Here is an 18,367-nt window from a genome sequence, read left to right on the forward strand (position 1 = left end):
AATCAATTAAATTATATAAACATATTATTATATAAACCGAATAATTTTCTTCTAAACAATTTAATTAATTTATAAATAAATATTGCCATTCTAATCGATCTAATAAAAAAATTTACTCCAATTACTATTAATTTAACATATTGTAGAGAAAGATCTCATGTTCGAAAGTTTATAGAACCGCCATTGCTATTAAGTAATCTGACAGCGATTCGACGAAATCATTTCTATTGCTAAAATTTTGTGAGTCTGGTGTGCCTTCTCGATAGTAATACGTTTAGTCTGTGATTCGTGACCAAGAATCGAAATCGGAAACTGATCGAAGCAGGAACAGGCATCAACTAGTTCGACCTTAAAAGTCATTTGTCGTTCATCGTATATTTTATAGACGAAAATCTGTGATAATTCCGGAACGCATACTTTCAACTATAATAACATGTCGGATACAAGACGACGGCGAAAATCTAATCAGTCTTGTGGTTCTGATGACCTCTCGGACTCTTGTGAAGAATTAAATGCAACGAAAGAAACCCAGGTTAGCTGCTATAAAGGTGTTTTCGATTTTGCATTTTGAAGAATTGAAATAAATAGTTTTATTCTTTTTTTCACGATTTCACTTCCAAGTTCTTATTGTTCATCAAACTTTTTGCTTCTTATTGAACTGGATTGAAAGTTCAACGGAAGACTCGATTAAGTGGATTAAGTAGACTGCTGTAATACTTTTTCGTAACTAAGTAGACTTTTCTTTGTGTTCGATTCACTGGCAAGTGGTTTTGCGTATTTTATAATTTTAATGCATATAAAAATCCAAATGAGATTTTGTATATTAAATATAAATAAAATGTACTTTCATAATATCAGAAAAAAAATTTCAAAAAATAATTTTTTAACCTGTAAATATCATAATTTATTATAATCCTATTTTTTGTTACTTTATACTTTTTTTTGTAAACTTTTATTTATAGAGCAGTGAACAGACTGATGGTCACCAGGATTCGGAATGTGAAATTTATCCTTCTGATTCTGATGCTGAATCTCAAGATGGTGCATTGCGAGAAAGTGGTGATGGCCAAGAAGAAGAAAAACCACAAAAAAAATTAGATGATGATGAAGATAGACGTAATCCACAATATATTCCTAAGAGAGGGACATTTTATGAACATGATGATAGAACAACTGATGAAGTAATAGATAGTGCTGCTGAATCACAAAGTGAAAGAGAAACCAAAGAAAAAAAAGTGTGGAAAGATAAAGAAGATAGATGGGATCATGATCGATATAATGATGAAGAGCAAGCACCAAAAAGTCATGAAGAATTAATAGCAGTTTATGGTTATGATATAAGAAATGAAGAAGGTCCTCCAAGAGCTAGAAGAAGAAGAAGATATGGGTAAATATATTTTTAAAAGTACTCTAATTTTTATAATATTTTTTTCTTCATATATTATATTTTTATATTTTTATTATATTATATTTTTTAGTCGTGGACCTAATAAATATACACGTAATTGGGAAGATGAAGATGCATATGGAAAACCTGGGAGTAACATTCTAAATAGAAATAGAAGATTTAATAGAAGTGGTGAAGATTTTCCAGCTCTAGGAACAAATAAAAATGCTTCTACACATGTAGAAGAACCAGTAATCTCCTCAGCTTGGTACAGTAGTAAAAATAAATCACAAAATAAAGTACCAAATTTTCCACCTCTACAAACTCAAAATGATAGCTCAAAAACGAAGTCTAGCCATACATCTACTACTCATACGTATGTAATAATTTTATTTAAATTATATTTATTACATTTTTTCATTTATTAAATATATTAAATAAAAAAAGTAAATATTTCAATTTTTTTATTTGTAGAAATGAAAATAAAGCTCCTAATGAACCTACAAATCCAGCTTGGAAAAAAGATACTAAACATTCACCTCATACACAAAATAGTAATGGAAATAGTGGAGCTGGTGGTGATGCCGATAAATTAGTTAACATAAAAACCTCTCCAAGAGATAATAACAAGAGGAACATTCAAGAGTCTGTAAGCTTGGCAGCGAGTAAAACTCGTGGACGAGGATTCAGAACAAATGCTAATAACAATATGGTCACCAATAGAACAGTTGAGACTAAACCAAAGGGACGTGGAGCGGGTCCGATTTCCACAGAAAATAAAAGAAATAATATACGAAGTGATGATGAACAACAAATTACTCATGACATGAAACATGTTAATGTTAATGATAGTGCTCAATATCATCAAAGTGGAAGACATAATAGTGAGTCTTTAATTCATATTTATTTATAAATAATATTATGTATTATTTCGTTATTTAATATTTTTTTAGAAAGCTTTTATGGACAATCCTCAAATCAACAGAGGACAGGAACTGTACCTCCAAGAATGCAACAACAATCTCATTCACAACAACAACAACCACAGCAACAACAACAACAACAATCAATTCAACAGGACAGTTCTGCCAATAGGCCAAAACGTTATTCTAGTTTGCGACAGCGACCTACTATTTCAGATAATCCAGGTCAACAAAATTATCCACCACAACATGGACAACACAATCAACATAGTCAACATAGTCAACATAGTCAACACAGTCAACACAGTCAACATAATCAACATGGCCAACATGGCCAACATGGTCAACATGGATATTTTTCTCCTCAAGGTATATGCATTAAAATTTTTTTCTATTGTTTATAAAATATTTTTATGGGTATAAATATGGATAATAATATAAATATATTTATGTTATATTAATATTTAACTTATATGTACATGTATTTAGCTGGAAATTCAAGAGGTGTTTTAGATTCACAAGGTGAGATAATGTAGGTTATTTAAACAAATAATTTTCTATTTATTTCTCTTTCTTTCTTTTTTTTCTTTTTTTTTTTTTTTTTTTTTTTTGTTAAATAGATATAATCGTTTAAATATGCAGATAATTATGTTTTATTTTTTATTTTATATTATTATTTAATTTTTTTGAGTTTGTGCTTGTAACTGTATTCATATATAGTATCATATTTTTCATTTTTATAGGATATCCTCAAAGTCATTTTGAACAATCTACACCTGTTGCTACTGCAACTGCACCTTTGGCTGGACAACCTGTGATTCCTATACCACCTAATGGTCAACCTGCTAGTTATGCTCCACCACCATTTTTAGTACCACCACCGCAATTTATTCCTCCACAGACTCCAGCTAGTATAATTAATTATGTTTCTGGTCCAAATGGACCAGCATTTCAACCGAATTATCAAGGTTATCAAGGCTATAGCCCACCAGTACAGGTATATACATTATATCTCTTATTAAAATTTCAAAATTATATTATTTTGAAGTTTTCATATGCTTATTTTATGTTTTATAGCCACAGCGTCCTCCACCTCCACAAGAATTGTTCCAACCACAAGGTTGCACTTATTATAGTCCAGCTCAACAACAACAACAATCAGCTCCGATGAGACGGCCAAAGGCGGCTATTCCTATTCTTCCACCACCTGAAAATCAACAACACCAAACCGGACGAGGAAGAGGTAGAAGCACACAGCCTCAACAAATTAATCAACCTGGTAGTATACAACAGACTGAACAAGAAGTTAAAACTAATTCGGTGGAAGACGATCAGAAGATTATATCAGAACAATTTGATAATATGCAAATCGAACAGCCTACAGATGTTCAAGAAACACAGAAAGTCGAAGATACGAGTGTAATAATGAATACTGTGATTGAGAATACTGAAAAAGTTGAGAATATTAAAAATATCGAACCTGAAGCTACAGTGAATTTAGAAAATACTACTGCGGATCAATTAAATGATATAAGTGCTAATGATTCATCTAAAGTCATTATAAATGAACAAGATATTATTCCACTTAAAAGTACGCAAGTAATAATTGAAGAGACTAAAAATGATTCAAATAAAATTGAAAGCACTGCGACTGAAATTACAGCTGTTGAAGAAACAGCAGCTTGAGAGAACATCGCACAGCGTGTAACGTATCTTACAAAAAATGTAATTGTTACGTTTCGTGAGTATGAGTATGCATATATTATTAAATGCTGTGTAATTTTATTGAAGTCTGTATAGCAAAATGATCTTCACAAATTATTTGTGAAATATTATAGGAATTGGATGTGTGCGTGTCTAAAACATATTTTGAATGACTATCTAATTCCATTATATTGTTGTATATTTCGTAGTTTACATTTGTATTAATGTTTCACTACGAATTCCATCAATCTGCTGCTATCATTAAATATCATTCTTCTATATTGTTAAACTCTTTTCATATATGAAATCTACTAATAATTAATTAGTAGAAACGATTAGTGTTAAACATATTATTGTATATCGAGTATTAACGCATGCAGCATTGACTGATGAAATCATTAATAAATCGATATATCTTTTTAATACAATGGCTACTGTAAATAGGATATAGTCAGGTCAGTAACCTTAATATGTGTTATGTCTTTTGTGTACAAATGAGTTTGTACCGTGATTTAAGTAAACGATGAATGAATGGAGTACATTTATTAGGTAAAGAATTACTTAATGCTTTAATTTTATTTACATTAGGACTGCAAAAAAAAATCTTTGATCCGCATTATATATTGTGAAGAAATGATCGTTATATAATTTACTATATCTTAAAATCTAATTAAGACAAAATTGATACTAACTATAAAATTTATCATTTATCCATTTTAATCGACTTTTCATAATAGCTTCGAAAGGTTGATATCGCGATAATTTTTTTTTTAATACGCTTATAAAAATATGCTTTGTTACTGGCAAGGTGAAATGGAAAGATAATATATTGATAAGAAATTTTTCCATATATGACTAAATTTATTTTCCTCTTTTTGACTTATTGAGTTTTTCAAATTTTTCAAAACGCACGAACGTATCAATTAATGTTAATTTATATAAAATTTTCATCAACAATGATGAGATCATACGAATAATGGAATTGATTTTTGAGTTAATTGATTTCCATACATGGCAAAGATGTACATGTATAATTATAACGAATTAAAGATAAGTTCAAGATTACACGATGTACTAGCAACAGTGTACAGAATATGAAATTTGCATCACATATTTATAACATATAGCGTATATATACATATAGTATATATATATATAATCTTATTAAATATTTTACATATAATTTTGTCGGCATGTTCGACGTATCGTTTAAAGAATACATATACATAATTATTCTAAATACCATCATTCTATTAGAAGAATGATTTACAAATTCGTATGTGCCTATGTTATAATTCATGCTCTACAAGAATAAACGTCGAGCTTCTCCCTGGTAATTCTTAATATTGTAAGTACATTTTAGATAGCTCAGTGTTTCGTTATCTAATGAATCCATATTTCAATGGATATTAAAAGTATCTAACAATTTTTACAAATTTAAAAATTAAATATGCTCGCTTTATCAAGTTTTTTTTGTTACTTATCGAATGGAATATAATTTTTGTTGTATTTATCTATTATCTTAATATTAAAGTTCAAATTATATGTAAATAAATTATTTGTGAATCTTATTGCGCGTCTAATAATCATAATGACTAATATTGATACATGCTTACGATCAGTCGTGTTTTTCGTTTTGTTGAATGCTAGTTATAGCACTGAGAGGTATAATTTCGGTGTTTCGTTGAAAGTTGTTATTATTTTTAAACGTTTTCCGTATCATCATAGTCCGAGTTTTAATTCGAGGAAAATTAGACGTGCTCGCAAGATGTCCGCGTTGTATGCGAGAATTACTTTCTTGAATACAGCGAAATGTACGCCTAAATTCCTTTCGAAATTTCCCTGTAATAAAAAATCCTTGTGATTAATTATTGAATATTTTCTATAATATTTTCAAGTATATATAATATAAATAAAATAATTTACGTTGTTTTAATTCCGTATTATTTTCAAAAAAGTAAATTGTTGTAAGATTCATTTAAAATTTAACATTATAATTAACATTGACGCCAATAGTATTATCCGAACTTTAACGAAAAGGGTAAGCCATATAATATTTTGTTATCGATCATTTTAAAATTAATTAAAATTATCTCAGATATGTTTGAATATCATAATTTTTCAAAAGGATATGATAGATTAATAGAGATATAGTAGATAAATAGATTAATAGAGTGATCTATTAAAATATTTACAATAACAACCTAAATGATCGATTAATATCAATCATTCGATTGATTCCGTTTTCAAAATCGTCGAAAAATTACTAGTTTCCGAAATTAAAAAGTTTACTTTTCGATAGTCGGCCAATTTATAAAACGAAGCGGTTAAATTAAAATGAAAAATATAACAAGTATTATGAAAATTACTTTGAGAAATGGCCAATAACTCTAAAATATAATATAGCTCACCCTAAGCGTCATTGAAATTGCGAAGGGTAACATCCAAGCTACATCATTCCTGGGTAGATTCGTTTTTGCCTTCGGTTCTTTCCACGGTAATAGTAGAAGTTTTTTTCCAAGAGACTCGCATTTCCGCATGTCAGAATTGTTCACGACGATTATGCGGATTAGTAGAGCGATATTCATTCGCTATATAAGCGTAGCTGGGTTGCTGGTTTGCTAACCTGCGACCGTTTGAGGGATTCGAAGGGGAGCATTCTCGAAATGTACGACCAAACTCCTGCCGGAACTTACCTGCAAACCACACAAAAGAGTTAAATATCTTCTTTTACATTTCTTCTTTTATATTTGCTATGCTACTCTTATTTCCGTCCTCTTTATGAGAGCCAAAATTATTAAATTTATAAATAAAGAATAATTACTGATATATTCATATATATATATATGAATATAATATTTCTTTTACGAATTAAAAAAATGTTATTTTTATTGATAGAATATATCGAAAAATGTCGAATTAATAACAAAAGAATTTTTTAATTCTTTTATTAACAGTAAAAAAATCAAGCCATTAATTGATCAATAGAAACGAAATAATGCTTTATTTGATTATTTATAAAATTTTTTAAAAGAGATGAGAAATCTAAGAAAAATGATTATCATTATAATGACGAATACTTCTAATAATAATAATGAGTTCATAATTTTGTAATGACATCAATAGTTAAATTTATAAAATTACGAATAAAAATGAATCATTCTATTCCATTTTACAAGCAGATATCAATTTATTCGTATCAGCTTTTTTTTGTTTTACATTAAGCTTGTCAATTATTTTTTTATGAAAGAAACGTAAACCGAACAATATAACAGAGATACATTACTGTGATGCAAATTCATAAAAAATCAATTGTATTTTGTATTACATCAATGAGATTTTAAAACGATATAAGCTATTTATGATTCGTCGGAAAAGTTACGGAAATTTTATTAGGAAAATATAGTAATTGAAATCAACTAATTCTCTAAATTAAAACACGTTAGATAAAGTATTATTTATTTGCGGCTAATGAAAGTAAGAAAATAAGAGGTCGTTTACCGCTCATGAAGTTGTAGATCAGAGGATTAACTGCACTATTGAAATAGCATAGGCCATGCGCGATTAAACTGATGGCGTTTATCCACTTGTTCGATGGTAATGTAGTGGTATACCTGAAATATTAAGTAATATGTATCTACGTAGATTTTATTCGAATTTAGTAATAATTTCCTACTGGTGATTCGAAACTTTTTACTTTAGATGTACTTTAGATAGATGTAACATATCAAACTATTAAGGAAAATTTATTCAAATAGTAAAAGATACCTTAAAACGGAGAGTAAATGCACGGGAAAATAGCAAATGGCAAAAATGATGACGACCGTGACTAACATCTTTGCTGCTTTTTTTCGAGATCTCAGCTGCACTTCCGGATTTCCGCCACCGGATGGTGGAATCTGACTTATCTGGGATGCTCGTGACGATACTGTAAATGCTTCGAATAATTATTCACGATCTTACCTCCTTATTATTTTATATCTCGCTATGATCATCAATTATTCATTATTGAACAGATTTACATATTATCATATTGGCATTTTCAAATATTTCCGCAAATATTAAATTCAGAATTATTGAATATTAACAGTATCGGTAAGAAACAATGATATAAAAATGTTACGAGGAAAAACACGTAAACGATTCGATTTTATTCAAGATCACGTCACAAGTCTCGGAAATACTTTATAATGCCTCGTTACATTGATTATTATAGGCAATTAGTCATAATTCTATTTATAGAATTTATACGAATAAATAAAAATTAATCATTTCGCTTACAATTATGCCCTGGAATGTCGCTTTTCCAAAGGACTTTTACAATCTGCCAGTACGCTACGCTCATGAAGATCAAAGGCCCAGTATAAAGGAAAATTAATTTGACGATAATGAAGATGACTTGATTCTTTTGACTCCAGGATATACCACATTGTGTGAATAAAATGGACTTTATTTTGATGTGCGTAGGGACGGTATGCAACACCACAAGATCCGGAATATCTGCACAAACGTTGAGTGTTGATGCATGGTTTTTCTCATAGTTTGTCAGTAACTAAAAATAACATGTCGAGTGCCTTAATTTTGAACCTGGTTATTCTATTCATGCGTATTCCAAACAATACATATACGTGCCATTCACAACAATTATTTAAAGGAAAACAATAAATTTTATGCGTAGAACTACCAAATAGAAGAGCTATTGTCCAAATTCCGATGATCGCATTTTTTGCCCATCCTGTGGTAGATTTGAACCTCAGGGGAAAGCATATCGCGTACCATCGATCTATCGATATGAAAGTTAGGGTTAATATGCTCACAGTCACGGATACCGTCTGAAACAAAAAATCAAATCATCGGGACGTCATCATTAAAAATAACAACATCATACAATCGTTGGATATTAAAAAACGAAATTACAAGAAGATTTAGAAAGATGCGTTAAAAAGAGAGGCTTAACAACTTTATTGTATAACAATCGAATTTCATATACAATAAGAAAATAAATTAACCTCGTCGATTAATAATTTTGATTTTCGCTCGTTCACAGAAATTTCCATAATTTCTGTTTCGCTGTAAAAATTTACATCGTCGCGCCACAGATTAATGTTGAGGCAAATTCGTATTTAATAATACTACGCACAGTACTGGCATCTTAAAATAAGTAAATGCAAACGTTTATGCAGATCTAGAACTCCTTACAAGCATATTTTATATAGTTTTGACTTTTTATCCGATAACATGGTTTATTTGCACTCGGTCTAGAAAGACACGTCATGAATATAAAATGAACAGTTAGAAAATATAGAGATTCGGATAAAAGTTTTGCTTCTTGGCAGAAAAAAGAAAAAAAAAAAAAAAAAAAAAAATGATAAAACCGTTGGTTCCGTTGCTATGCCTGCGCTCCTCCCCTCCCCTCCCTCTCTCCTCCCGTCAGAAAATTTATTACTCCTGCACATTCGGTTTCGAGTTATCCTTCTTCTTGCTCGTGGACAAATTAATAAAATGAATCGATTCGACCTAAATTTCTCCTCGTAAACGTATGTCGTGTTGTTTACATCTGATGCCGGATAGTCGAATGAAAAATTCATTCGAAAGTTGAGCCCGATTACAATCGAGCAAGATTGAATTAAGAGAATTGAATTTAAAATATCCCGGTCAAGAAGCTTTTTACGACCTTTGACCGAGAAACGGGGAACTTACGTTTACGATCGACGGAATACCTTAGTGAACATGATGCCTTTTCATACTAACGCTACGTCATACTAACACGCTTAGGAAACCGGCTGCAAATGCTTGCTGTCGATTGAATTTCCGAATTATTCCGTCAAAGGGCTTGTTACGAAGTTTGTGTATAGAAACGAACGTGTTCGAATTGATCGTAGAGCTGGTCAGTAGTAGTAGTAGCAGCAGCAGTAGTAGTAGTAGTAGTAGTAGTTCAAACTAATAGCTGTTAATTCTTGACGCGTTTCTACTTTTCGAAACATTTCAAGCCTTTCTTTGATTAAGTATCTGTTTTAATCTGTTGACACGATGTTTGTATCGTTTCGGTATCTTCTTCATCTTCTTATCGTATAAATCATAATTTATCATATTTCAAACATCGTATCGTATCACGTACTATTGCACGCAAGTGAACTTATCGAAGACTCGAAATCGAGATGAAAATTCGTGAAAATAATTCGTTCTCTCATTTTACACGTAAGTATTTGTATACTTTCTCGTTTGTTTTCTTAACGAAATGACTTTAATGATAAACGGAATGAGGAACGGAATTTTTTTTATCTAAACGCGCGAAAGGAAATTAATCGGAGAATTAATATAACAATGAGAATCGCTTATTCTGAAATAGTAATGTTCCAAATCTTGGGGACACATTTCAACAAGTAAGCAGTAAAAAGGTTAAAAGCAATTGAAAAACTTTAAACAAGCGTTCTAACAATGAGTTAGAAGTACGATTGTGATACGTTGGAAGTAAAAGTAGCGAAATATAGTTAATATCCTAACCAAGTGAGAAGTTGTTATTTCGAAGCAACCAAACTCTATTTTCGATAATTTATCCGATTCGAATAATTCTAGCTCTTTTTTTATAATATAATAAAATATACCATAAATATTTATTATATATATAAAAATATCGATAAGAATCTTTATTCTTTCGTTTATACTTTAATTCCTTATCTTAGAAGATTTGAAATCAAAATTGTTATTGAAGAATACAAATTCTCCTTCGATAATCGCATTAATTCTTCTTTTAATATAAGATAATTGAATCAGCTGCGAGAACTGTTCCCATTTACAAATTCATTTTCACAGGGCAATTTAATAGCGAACGACGCTGTAAATGAAGATTAAAAATCGTTCTGAAAAGGCTAGAAAATAACATTGACATTTAGCGATTCAATCGTTACTTACTGCTTCACTGCCGTATTAATTAGAGTCGGTCAAGGATGTTGGCAAGAAGGTATTTAAACTCGTAACGTAAATCGATTTAGGTATTAGAAGTTAGCAGAGATAAAGAGAGGTTAGCTTTAATGCACCGAGCAGCAGAATGCTTTCGTTGGTTGTTATTTCAACATAGTTTCCGCGCAATTAGTAGATATACCATATATACCACTACGAGGTATATCTCGATTAATTTATCGGACCTCTAAGCAAAACTCTGAATCATGTACATAAAGATTGTTAACGCGAGAACACCGACTCGGTTCACTCGGTTGAACAAGCTTGCTCGTTTCCCCCACCTGTGGGAATTTAAGATAATTTTAAATAGCTTTTAGAACGCTATGAGGAGGAACAAAAATGGGAACGAGCAATTCGATCCTGTGAATGGGTAACAGATAAATCGTTCGTCAGCTCGAACAAACTCTATTGTTTTTTCAACCGTTCCGTCCGACGCGGAACGATTTTACGATCGTCCGTGGACAGAGCACGTTTTAATTAAATCTCGGTTATCTATCGGTCACACTCACAACTATATTTTTCACGGCGACGCGTGACTAAACGCGTATCGGCAATATCGCGACAATACCGCTCGGAACTTTGCACTTGGCCTATCGGTACAATTGAACCGATATCGAAAGACTCGATTAAACGAGTGCTAGTAAACGACGATTGTAACTCCGACGAATGAACCTCGAAATCTTTTCTCCAACAAACAAGAGATAGAATATTTTAATCCCCGTTTTGATTTGATTGATGAATTGACAAGCTTATCTCTGGAAATTTATACTTATTATTTTATTAGCTCAGATAATTATATATTCTTGATTTTTTTTTTTTTTTTGGCATTCAAAAAGGTCAATTTCGATAGCACGCAAGGTGTACTTTTAATTGTACCGCCCGATTCGAATTCAAGTATTCCCTCTTGTGCTATCAATTAAAGGAATTACGGTTTTATACAGTTGGAAATTAAGCATCACGAGGCAAGGTATTATAAAAAATCCATATTACTCATTCGACCACGAAAGTAAAGTTGTCCCTTGATGATATATCACCGCACGACGTGCCAGCTACAAGTGGTCTTTTAGTATTCGCACACGCAAACTTTGCATCATTAACTCCTTCGTGTCCTTTCATATCCCGAAGTGACACGACGGTTCGATGCAGCAATGCATCTATTTATTTCGAGTTAAATTATCCGGGATGAGGGAAGAGTTACTTACTAGGGCGTTGCATTCGATTGAATGAATCGAAACCCACGGGAAATTCACGTCGAAATACGAGAGGATAATTAGGGAGAGGCGGAAAAATATTTCGTTCACGGTTATGATTCACCAACTACACGCAATCAGTCCGAATTTCTTTTAACGAAAACAGATATATTCTCTTCCCCGCAATCTGACAATTTCAAAGGGATCGTCCGATGAAAATATGTAACGATACGACTTTAACGATAATCGCAATTATCGTGGCTCGCAACATTGGCAAGAATTCAAATCTCGCGATAGACAAGTTGAAAAAGTACGAGATTAATCGTTGGAACGAGAAATTATCATTCGTTACGGTACGCAATCGGTATCAAACCGATTTTCTCTCTACTGCGTAAATGCATACAACTCGCGAGATTTTTCTTTCCTTCTTCGAGAATACATTTTTCCAACGGTTGCAAATGTTCGAAACAAAAGCTTCGGAACGACCCTCGTTATTTATTATTCCTCCCTTTCTAGTGGAATCGTCTCTTTTCGAAGATCGTTAAGCCGTAACGGGTACACTCCATACTTGCATACAGGTACATGTAATCCAAGGCCATAGAGGGTCGTTTCGAAAATTGCTTAGAAAATTGCTATCTTATCTAAGATGCAAATAAAAATCTCTTGGTTTAAATTGACCAAGTATTTTTTTTTTCTTTTTGTAGATATAAAGAAATACACAAATACGATATGCAGATCGTATATTTTATTACACATCTTTGACACGATAATGTCATCGATTAATTAAAATTAAAGGATTAAAGGAATAACAAGATCAAGATTTAACCATTGGTTAATATTATGACTCTGCTTGCTTGTTCGATATTGTCTTTCGCAAATATCTTTAGAAATCTTTTCTCCCTTGTTTCTGAATATATTGACGATTAATTACAGCGCTCCTGTTTCAAGAAGACATCTCTATCATTAGATACGGTACACAAGATAATTAAAAGGGATCTACAGGAAGTCATTTAAGTTAATAATGCTATTAGCTCGGATATTCTACGAGCTTGAAAATTTCGTTTAAAGGGGAACAAAGTTGAGAAATATATTCCCTTTAAGTAATTCTTTTTAGGTTTTTTAAAGGAATCGAAGAAATTATGCGGCGTACGAACAGCGTGAAACACTCTGGTTATATGCAAGTGTGTGGTTGCATACACTTTTGCTTTTCACGTACTTCTGTCTCGTAAAAAAAAAAAAAAAAAAAAAGTATTCACGTTTCTGTATTCGAAACTGCAGCACGTACTTCAGTTCTTTTTCCGTTTCAACCCGTTGGTCGGGTTATCTCTTCTCCCTTTGCACCGGAATTTCATCTAGCGAAATTTCATATCTTCTTTTAGCGACAGCTTTTTTGCGTTAAATTTCTTTTTCGCGTAAAAATAACGCTACCTCTTTCGTTGATGAATTTTCACGCGGATTTACAGCTTCAGCGAAGCAATATTCATCATTGACATTTACGATACGAATAAAATTATTCGAATCTCGACAAAGGATTCAGGGGACGATTATTTCGAATATTCGAGGATTGTTCCCTCGTAAACGGAGCGAGTTGAGAACCCAAAGATCAGTTATCATATAACGTGGTGTGTAAGATAATACGATTCAACAGAGTTACCTTGCTCATGAATGCGTGTAGCATATAAACGCCTAACGAAGATACAGGCGCAAGGGATGCAAGTTTACACATGGATACGCGCAGTCACATGCACGGGAGTATGATGAACGAGCCAAACGAGCCATATTTCCATGTAGATAGTTATACAAGTGCAGCCCTGTCACGATACTGGCCGATCGAATTTTAACTAGATGCAGGATTACCAGGACTCCCACTCGTACGAATCGATCGCAGAAAATAGAAAATTGAAACTGCATATTCCAACTAATTAGAACAACGTTTCGATTGCAAATGCTGTGATTAAGATTTACGTACACGAATTCCACTGTTTCCATAAATAACTAATGTAATATTAATGGCGCGCTAAAATTCCATAACGATAGGGAATCCTGTCCACTTCCTAGTTAGTTTCGTTTTAATAAATGATTTCATCGTTAATATAGTTGCAAAAAACGATAATTACGACTAGTGAATTATTCCGTGTATTCTCTCGCGTATCTCTTACCAGGCAGCGAACACCGAAGTCTGAAACAATACCCGTACAATAAGCTATAAAGCTGGTTCCTATATGCCTTGATTCCCAAAGATACACCTTTATATTTTGCCATTTCTCGGCGTATAGCAACAATATACTTAATTCGTTTTTCTTTCTTTCGTTTCTATTTTTATTAAATTCAATAACGAATCAATAATAATCAAAATGACGTATGTTATATTTACAAGTTTAATTTTTTAACTTTCATTTTATTCCAAAAGATTATTGAATACAAGATAAATATTTTAAGGATTAAAATGGTAATTAGGTAACGTTTATATATATATTGTATCTATAATATCTCGATGTAAAGATTATTAAATTTTTTTCAAGACACAACATAGATATTTGGTAATATTATTTCCTAATTTGTTCACGTTGCAAAGAATCGACAATTCGAAAAAATTGATCGTCAACTGTATAATTTGCATATTTCGGTTTTATCGAGCGGAATAATGTCGATCATTTTGTTGGGTTAATGCAACCAACCGCCTTCACAATGTTCACTTCGTTCGGTTAACAGACTCCATATATCGCAATCCCTCGATAAAAAATTATTTGTGTCGTTAAAAAAAATTCTTGTTAATACAAAATAATTCACGAAAATAAAAAAGAAACTTTGCCGAGACGTGTTACATATTGTAGATTTCGCAAAATAACAATGGATTGCATAACTGATTGAGTTTTCGGAGGAGTAACAATCAACAAGCCCTATCAATCAAAATGCATATTTTTCCTTTGTGAGTGGTTGCATCAACTTTTTATGGATAACATTGAAATTTCGTATCAAAAACATAACTCATCCGTGATATCGTTCATCAAGTCTTAAAAAATAAATATGATTCATTTTTTAAAAAGTGCATTGCAACATATGAATAAATATAATTTTTATATCTTTCATATATAAATTTCATCGTTCTCTACATTTTTTATTCCAATCATTTATTTTTACATGTTAACTGTGATAACAGTATCAAATATAAGCTTAATTGAAGTTTACCGTACCGTAATAATATGTTCACACGCCAACCGTTCAGTGTTTAAACCTGTTTCGTTCGTACAGGTTTAAACGATAATGCATCTTAATGATGATAATATATCATTTATATTATCTTCTGATTTATTATATTTTAATTGATTTAATTAAATTATTTTACACATAAATTACATAAAATGACATTATTTTCGTTCATTACCCTAGAGGAGGCGTCAGTGCAAAATGGCAGCTAACAGCCTCGCATTCACAAAAATTACGTACTGGGTATGTCTTGATTGCCATACCCCGCTAGCATGGTACTTGACCGTGCTAACGCGATATTAAAGTAGCGAGCACCCTTTTTAAACCAACCGAATCTCGGTTATGCCTTATGTTACGTATTACGTTCTATATTGAATGCGAGAATCATTACTAGTATCGAGCCATCTGTTGCACCATCTGTGAACTAAAAATGCCGATGCTCGTCTTCACTGACAAAATATTCAAATTCATTTCAAAGAAGATAATTAAAATAACGAAAATGTTGAAATTACGATTGGCAATTGGAAATGAAACGAATAACAAGAAACACGAAGTTCTTTCGGTTTTTCTGATATTGTTTTAATTGAGAACGTATATTTGGTTACGCTCCATAAAATATTAATTGCAGAATTTTCAATAGAGATGATGTTGATAATTTGATTAACAATCAAGATTTCCAATCATATCGTTGAGTTTAGAAAATCTCGGAGCGAATACGATATCGGGCTTTTCATTGGAACGTTCGTTATTAGCCACGCGAAGAGATATTGTAATTAAGTTAATTAAAACTTGAATAAAGACATTTGTGTCCATAGAACGGGTTCTATTATGGCTAAAAGTCGCTGATTAGCCAAAATGCTCAACGAATATACCGCTCAAATGATCCGATGATTAAAAAGAAAACTTTAATCTTCGTTGAAAATTAAAGCGCCCTTTATCTTGGTGCCACGATTTTCGTCTCTCAATATATAAAGAAAAAAATATTGTTAGAATATGAAAAGCGGTTTGAATACTAAACGAAGAGTAACTTGGTCGACTTATGAATTTATTATCATTCATGGTTAGCCAAACTTTCCAAGGAAAGTTTCTATTCGACGCGTTGCAGATTCAATCATCGAAATGAACAAAAAACGAGATGACGATTGTTTCTTAAAATTTAGACGTTGGATAAATTCAATGAATATTAAATGCCGCGAATGAAAATACCGTTGAACGAATCGCGTCGACGGAGCGTTCAATTCTGCAATTAAGACGCTTTGCATTTTGCCGCGTCTCGAATCGTTGGCCCAAATTCGAGAGGAAGAATCGTTGCTTGTATACGGTTGAAATAAATATACGAGAAAAGCTCAACCACTGCTACGAGTCCGGCACTCAAGTAACGAGCAATATCATGGTTAGATATTTTGTTCACGCTATCGGATGGACGTGCACGAAATCTGAAATGGCGTGTTTGAAAAAAGAGCAGGAAAACGCGAATTTCAGACGAATATAAAAGCAGCTTGGTCTCCAAAGATTTCCGGTTACGATTTTTCTAATTAGAATCGCGCGAGTTATGTGAGGAGTGGTTAATTAAAAAGTGTGAACGAATCGAGGCGAACGAATTGTCTTACCTGAAGATATGGCACGGCTTTGCACAAGGTTAAACCAAGAAACCAGGTTTCCGTGATGTCCCATAATACGGTGAATGGAAGACAAAGTAATAAAACTAGGAAATCAGCCACTGCTAAATTGACGATAAAATAATTCGTCACTGTTCTCATCGTATGATTCCTGTAAACGGCGACGCAGACTAGAGCATTTCCAATTAATCCGATGACGAAGATGATGCTGTGCGACGCGATCAGCACCCAATCCCAAAACTTGGGGAATATGTAATTCATCAAACGATCCACGTAATCTTCGTTCGAGATGCAGTAAATATTGGTGCAATTGGTGGCATTGTAATCCGATTCATTGTAATCCATTGAAAGATAATCGTCCGAATCAGTGGCATCGATTAACGCGAATACCACCGATCCCAACCACGTCAAAATTATTGGCTCGAACGGATGCATCTTTCTTCTTCTTCTTTTTTTTCTTTTTTTTTTTTTCTGTTTGAGAGAATGTCGTCGTTTACGCGATATATATAGACATCGATATCGATAACACTCTCTTGAGAAAAATTCAGCAAACAGTTCTCTTTTTACAGGCTGTGTTGTCACTGTGTTAGGTTTTCGAACGTTCTCAGACTCGTTTTCTCGAGAAATTTTTAATGTTCGAGATCGAAGAAAAGAGAGAAATACGCTTGTGAGTGAAAAAGTTAACGCTTCAGATTGATTCACTTTGCCTATTTCCCTCCAATTTCCATGGCATTAAAGATAATTCTTCTCGCCTTTTTCCTTCCCTTTCCTTCTTCGCCAGCGTCATCGCCCTAAAAGGCGAAGATCGTCGACGCTTCGATTTTTATTCGATCGCGAACTATTAAAATGATTTAATTTCTTAGTGGAAAAGAGGAATTATTGGAAAAGATTATTCGTTCATTTTTTTCTTCTCGCTCTCGATGACGCATCAAATCATCATCATTAATAAACGAAGAAAGTTTTCGATGCCGCGTGTTGTAATTTCCCAATTGTCCATTTAACAAACGAAATTTTCGTAACAAATGGTTTACAAATAGAAAAATTCACGAGTTCGCTTTTATCCGATTCTATCTTTTAGATTCTCCTCGTCTTTTATTTGATTTTTCTCGAACTGATTACAGACGATAAATCTGATATGTAACTAATATTGTAGAATATTACTCTTTTTCGTGTTCTTTCTCGAAAATGAAAGATCGAAATCGAGAGCTCATTCGAGAAATAGAAAGGTAACAAATAATTCGCCAATATGTTTTACCTTTTGTTTGGAAGGAAAGTTTCGTTTCCCCCCTTTTTTCCCCTTTCGATCGATTTTAACGTTTGACCGGCTCTAGGAAAAAAGTTCGAGAGTAAAAATTTAATTTTTTACAAGGTTGTGAT

At 32.4% G+C, this 18,367-nt stretch overlaps 2 protein-coding genes, 1 long non-coding RNA gene and 1 other non-coding gene across 6 annotated transcripts; 1 reads left to right on the plus strand and 3 right to left on the minus strand.

The window, feature by feature from the left end:
• Window positions 1–261: 261 nt before the first annotated feature.
• On the plus strand, window positions 262–5,569 carry btz (CASC3 exon junction complex subunit). Of its 2 annotated transcripts, XM_003689978.4 has the most exons (8): window positions 262–532; window positions 963–1,387; window positions 1,479–1,763; window positions 1,862–2,271; window positions 2,341–2,679; window positions 2,800–2,832; window positions 3,054–3,307; window positions 3,388–5,569. In XM_003689978.4, exons 1-8 carry the CDS (start codon window positions 434–436, stop codon window positions 3,994–3,996), a joined length of 2,454 nt encoding a protein of 817 aa, XP_003690026.1. In that variant the 5' UTR covers window positions 262–433; the 3' UTR covers window positions 3,997–5,569. The 2 variants fall into 2 exon arrangements, with proteins under 2 accessions (XP_003690026.1, XP_012342383.1); XM_012486929.3 differs by lacking the exon at window positions 2,800–2,832.
• On the minus strand, window positions 4,855–17,425 carry LOC100871402 (orexin receptor type 2). Of its 2 annotated transcripts, XM_012486958.3 has the most exons (7): window positions 16,982–17,425; window positions 8,699–8,846; window positions 8,296–8,514; window positions 7,783–7,942; window positions 7,516–7,628; window positions 6,426–6,710; window positions 4,855–5,856 (listed from the first exon to the last, which is right to left on the minus strand). In XM_012486958.3, exons 1-6 carry the CDS (start codon window positions 17,423–17,425, stop codon window positions 6,556–6,558), a joined length of 1,239 nt encoding a protein of 412 aa, XP_012342412.2. In that variant the 3' UTR covers window positions 4,855–5,856; window positions 6,426–6,555. The 2 variants fall into 2 exon arrangements, with proteins under 2 accessions (XP_012342412.2, XP_003690070.2); XM_003690022.4 differs by lacking the exon at window positions 6,426–6,710.
• On the minus strand, window positions 10,628–11,537 carry LOC147658230 (uncharacterized). The gene is made up of 2 exons (XR_015290862.1): window positions 10,927–11,537; window positions 10,628–10,849 (listed from the first exon to the last, which is right to left on the minus strand). It is a non-coding gene; the product is annotated as an uncharacterized LOC147658230 (long non-coding RNA).
• On the minus strand, window positions 15,556–15,693 carry LOC116414523 (U11 spliceosomal RNA). The gene has a single exon (XR_004225072.1). It is a non-coding gene; the product is annotated as a U11 spliceosomal RNA (small nuclear RNA).
• Window positions 17,426–18,367: the final 942 nt, after the last annotated feature.

The sequence above is a fragment of the Apis florea genome, unplaced genomic scaffold (assembly GCF_048593485.1).
Source record: "Apis florea isolate Af1SG1 unplaced genomic scaffold, ASM4859348v1 contig_2293_pilon, whole genome shotgun sequence".
In the NCBI taxonomy this organism is placed as follows: Eukaryota; Metazoa; Arthropoda; class Insecta; order Hymenoptera; family Apidae; genus Apis; species Apis florea.

What these genes read in the sequence shown, in the direction of transcription:
- LOC100871402 (XM_003690022.4), bottom strand. Translation starts at nt 17,425, where the DNA reads ATGCATCCGTTCGAGCCAATAATTTTGACGTGGTTGGGATCGGTGGTA. An exon ending in GACAATAGCTCTTCTATTTG is followed by an intron (nt 8,515 to 8,698) that starts GTAGTTCTACGC and finishes ACGTTTGTGCAG; the next exon opens with ATATTCCGGATCTTGTGGTG. An exon ending in GATCTACAACTTCATGAGCG is followed by an intron (nt 5,857 to 7,515) that starts GTAAACGACCTC and finishes TTTTTATTACAG; the next exon opens with GGAAATTTCGAAAGGAATTT.
- btz (XM_003689978.4), top strand. Translation starts at nt 434, where the DNA reads ATGTCGGATACAAGACGACGGCGAAAATCTAATCAGTCTTGTGGTTCT. An exon ending in AGAAGAAGAAGAAGATATGG is followed by an intron (nt 1,388 to 1,478) that starts GTAAATATATTT and finishes TATATTTTTTAG; the next exon opens with TCGTGGACCTAATAAATATA. An exon ending in CATACATCTACTACTCATAC is followed by an intron (nt 1,764 to 1,861) that starts GTATGTAATAAT and finishes TTTTATTTGTAG; the next exon opens with AAATGAAAATAAAGCTCCTA.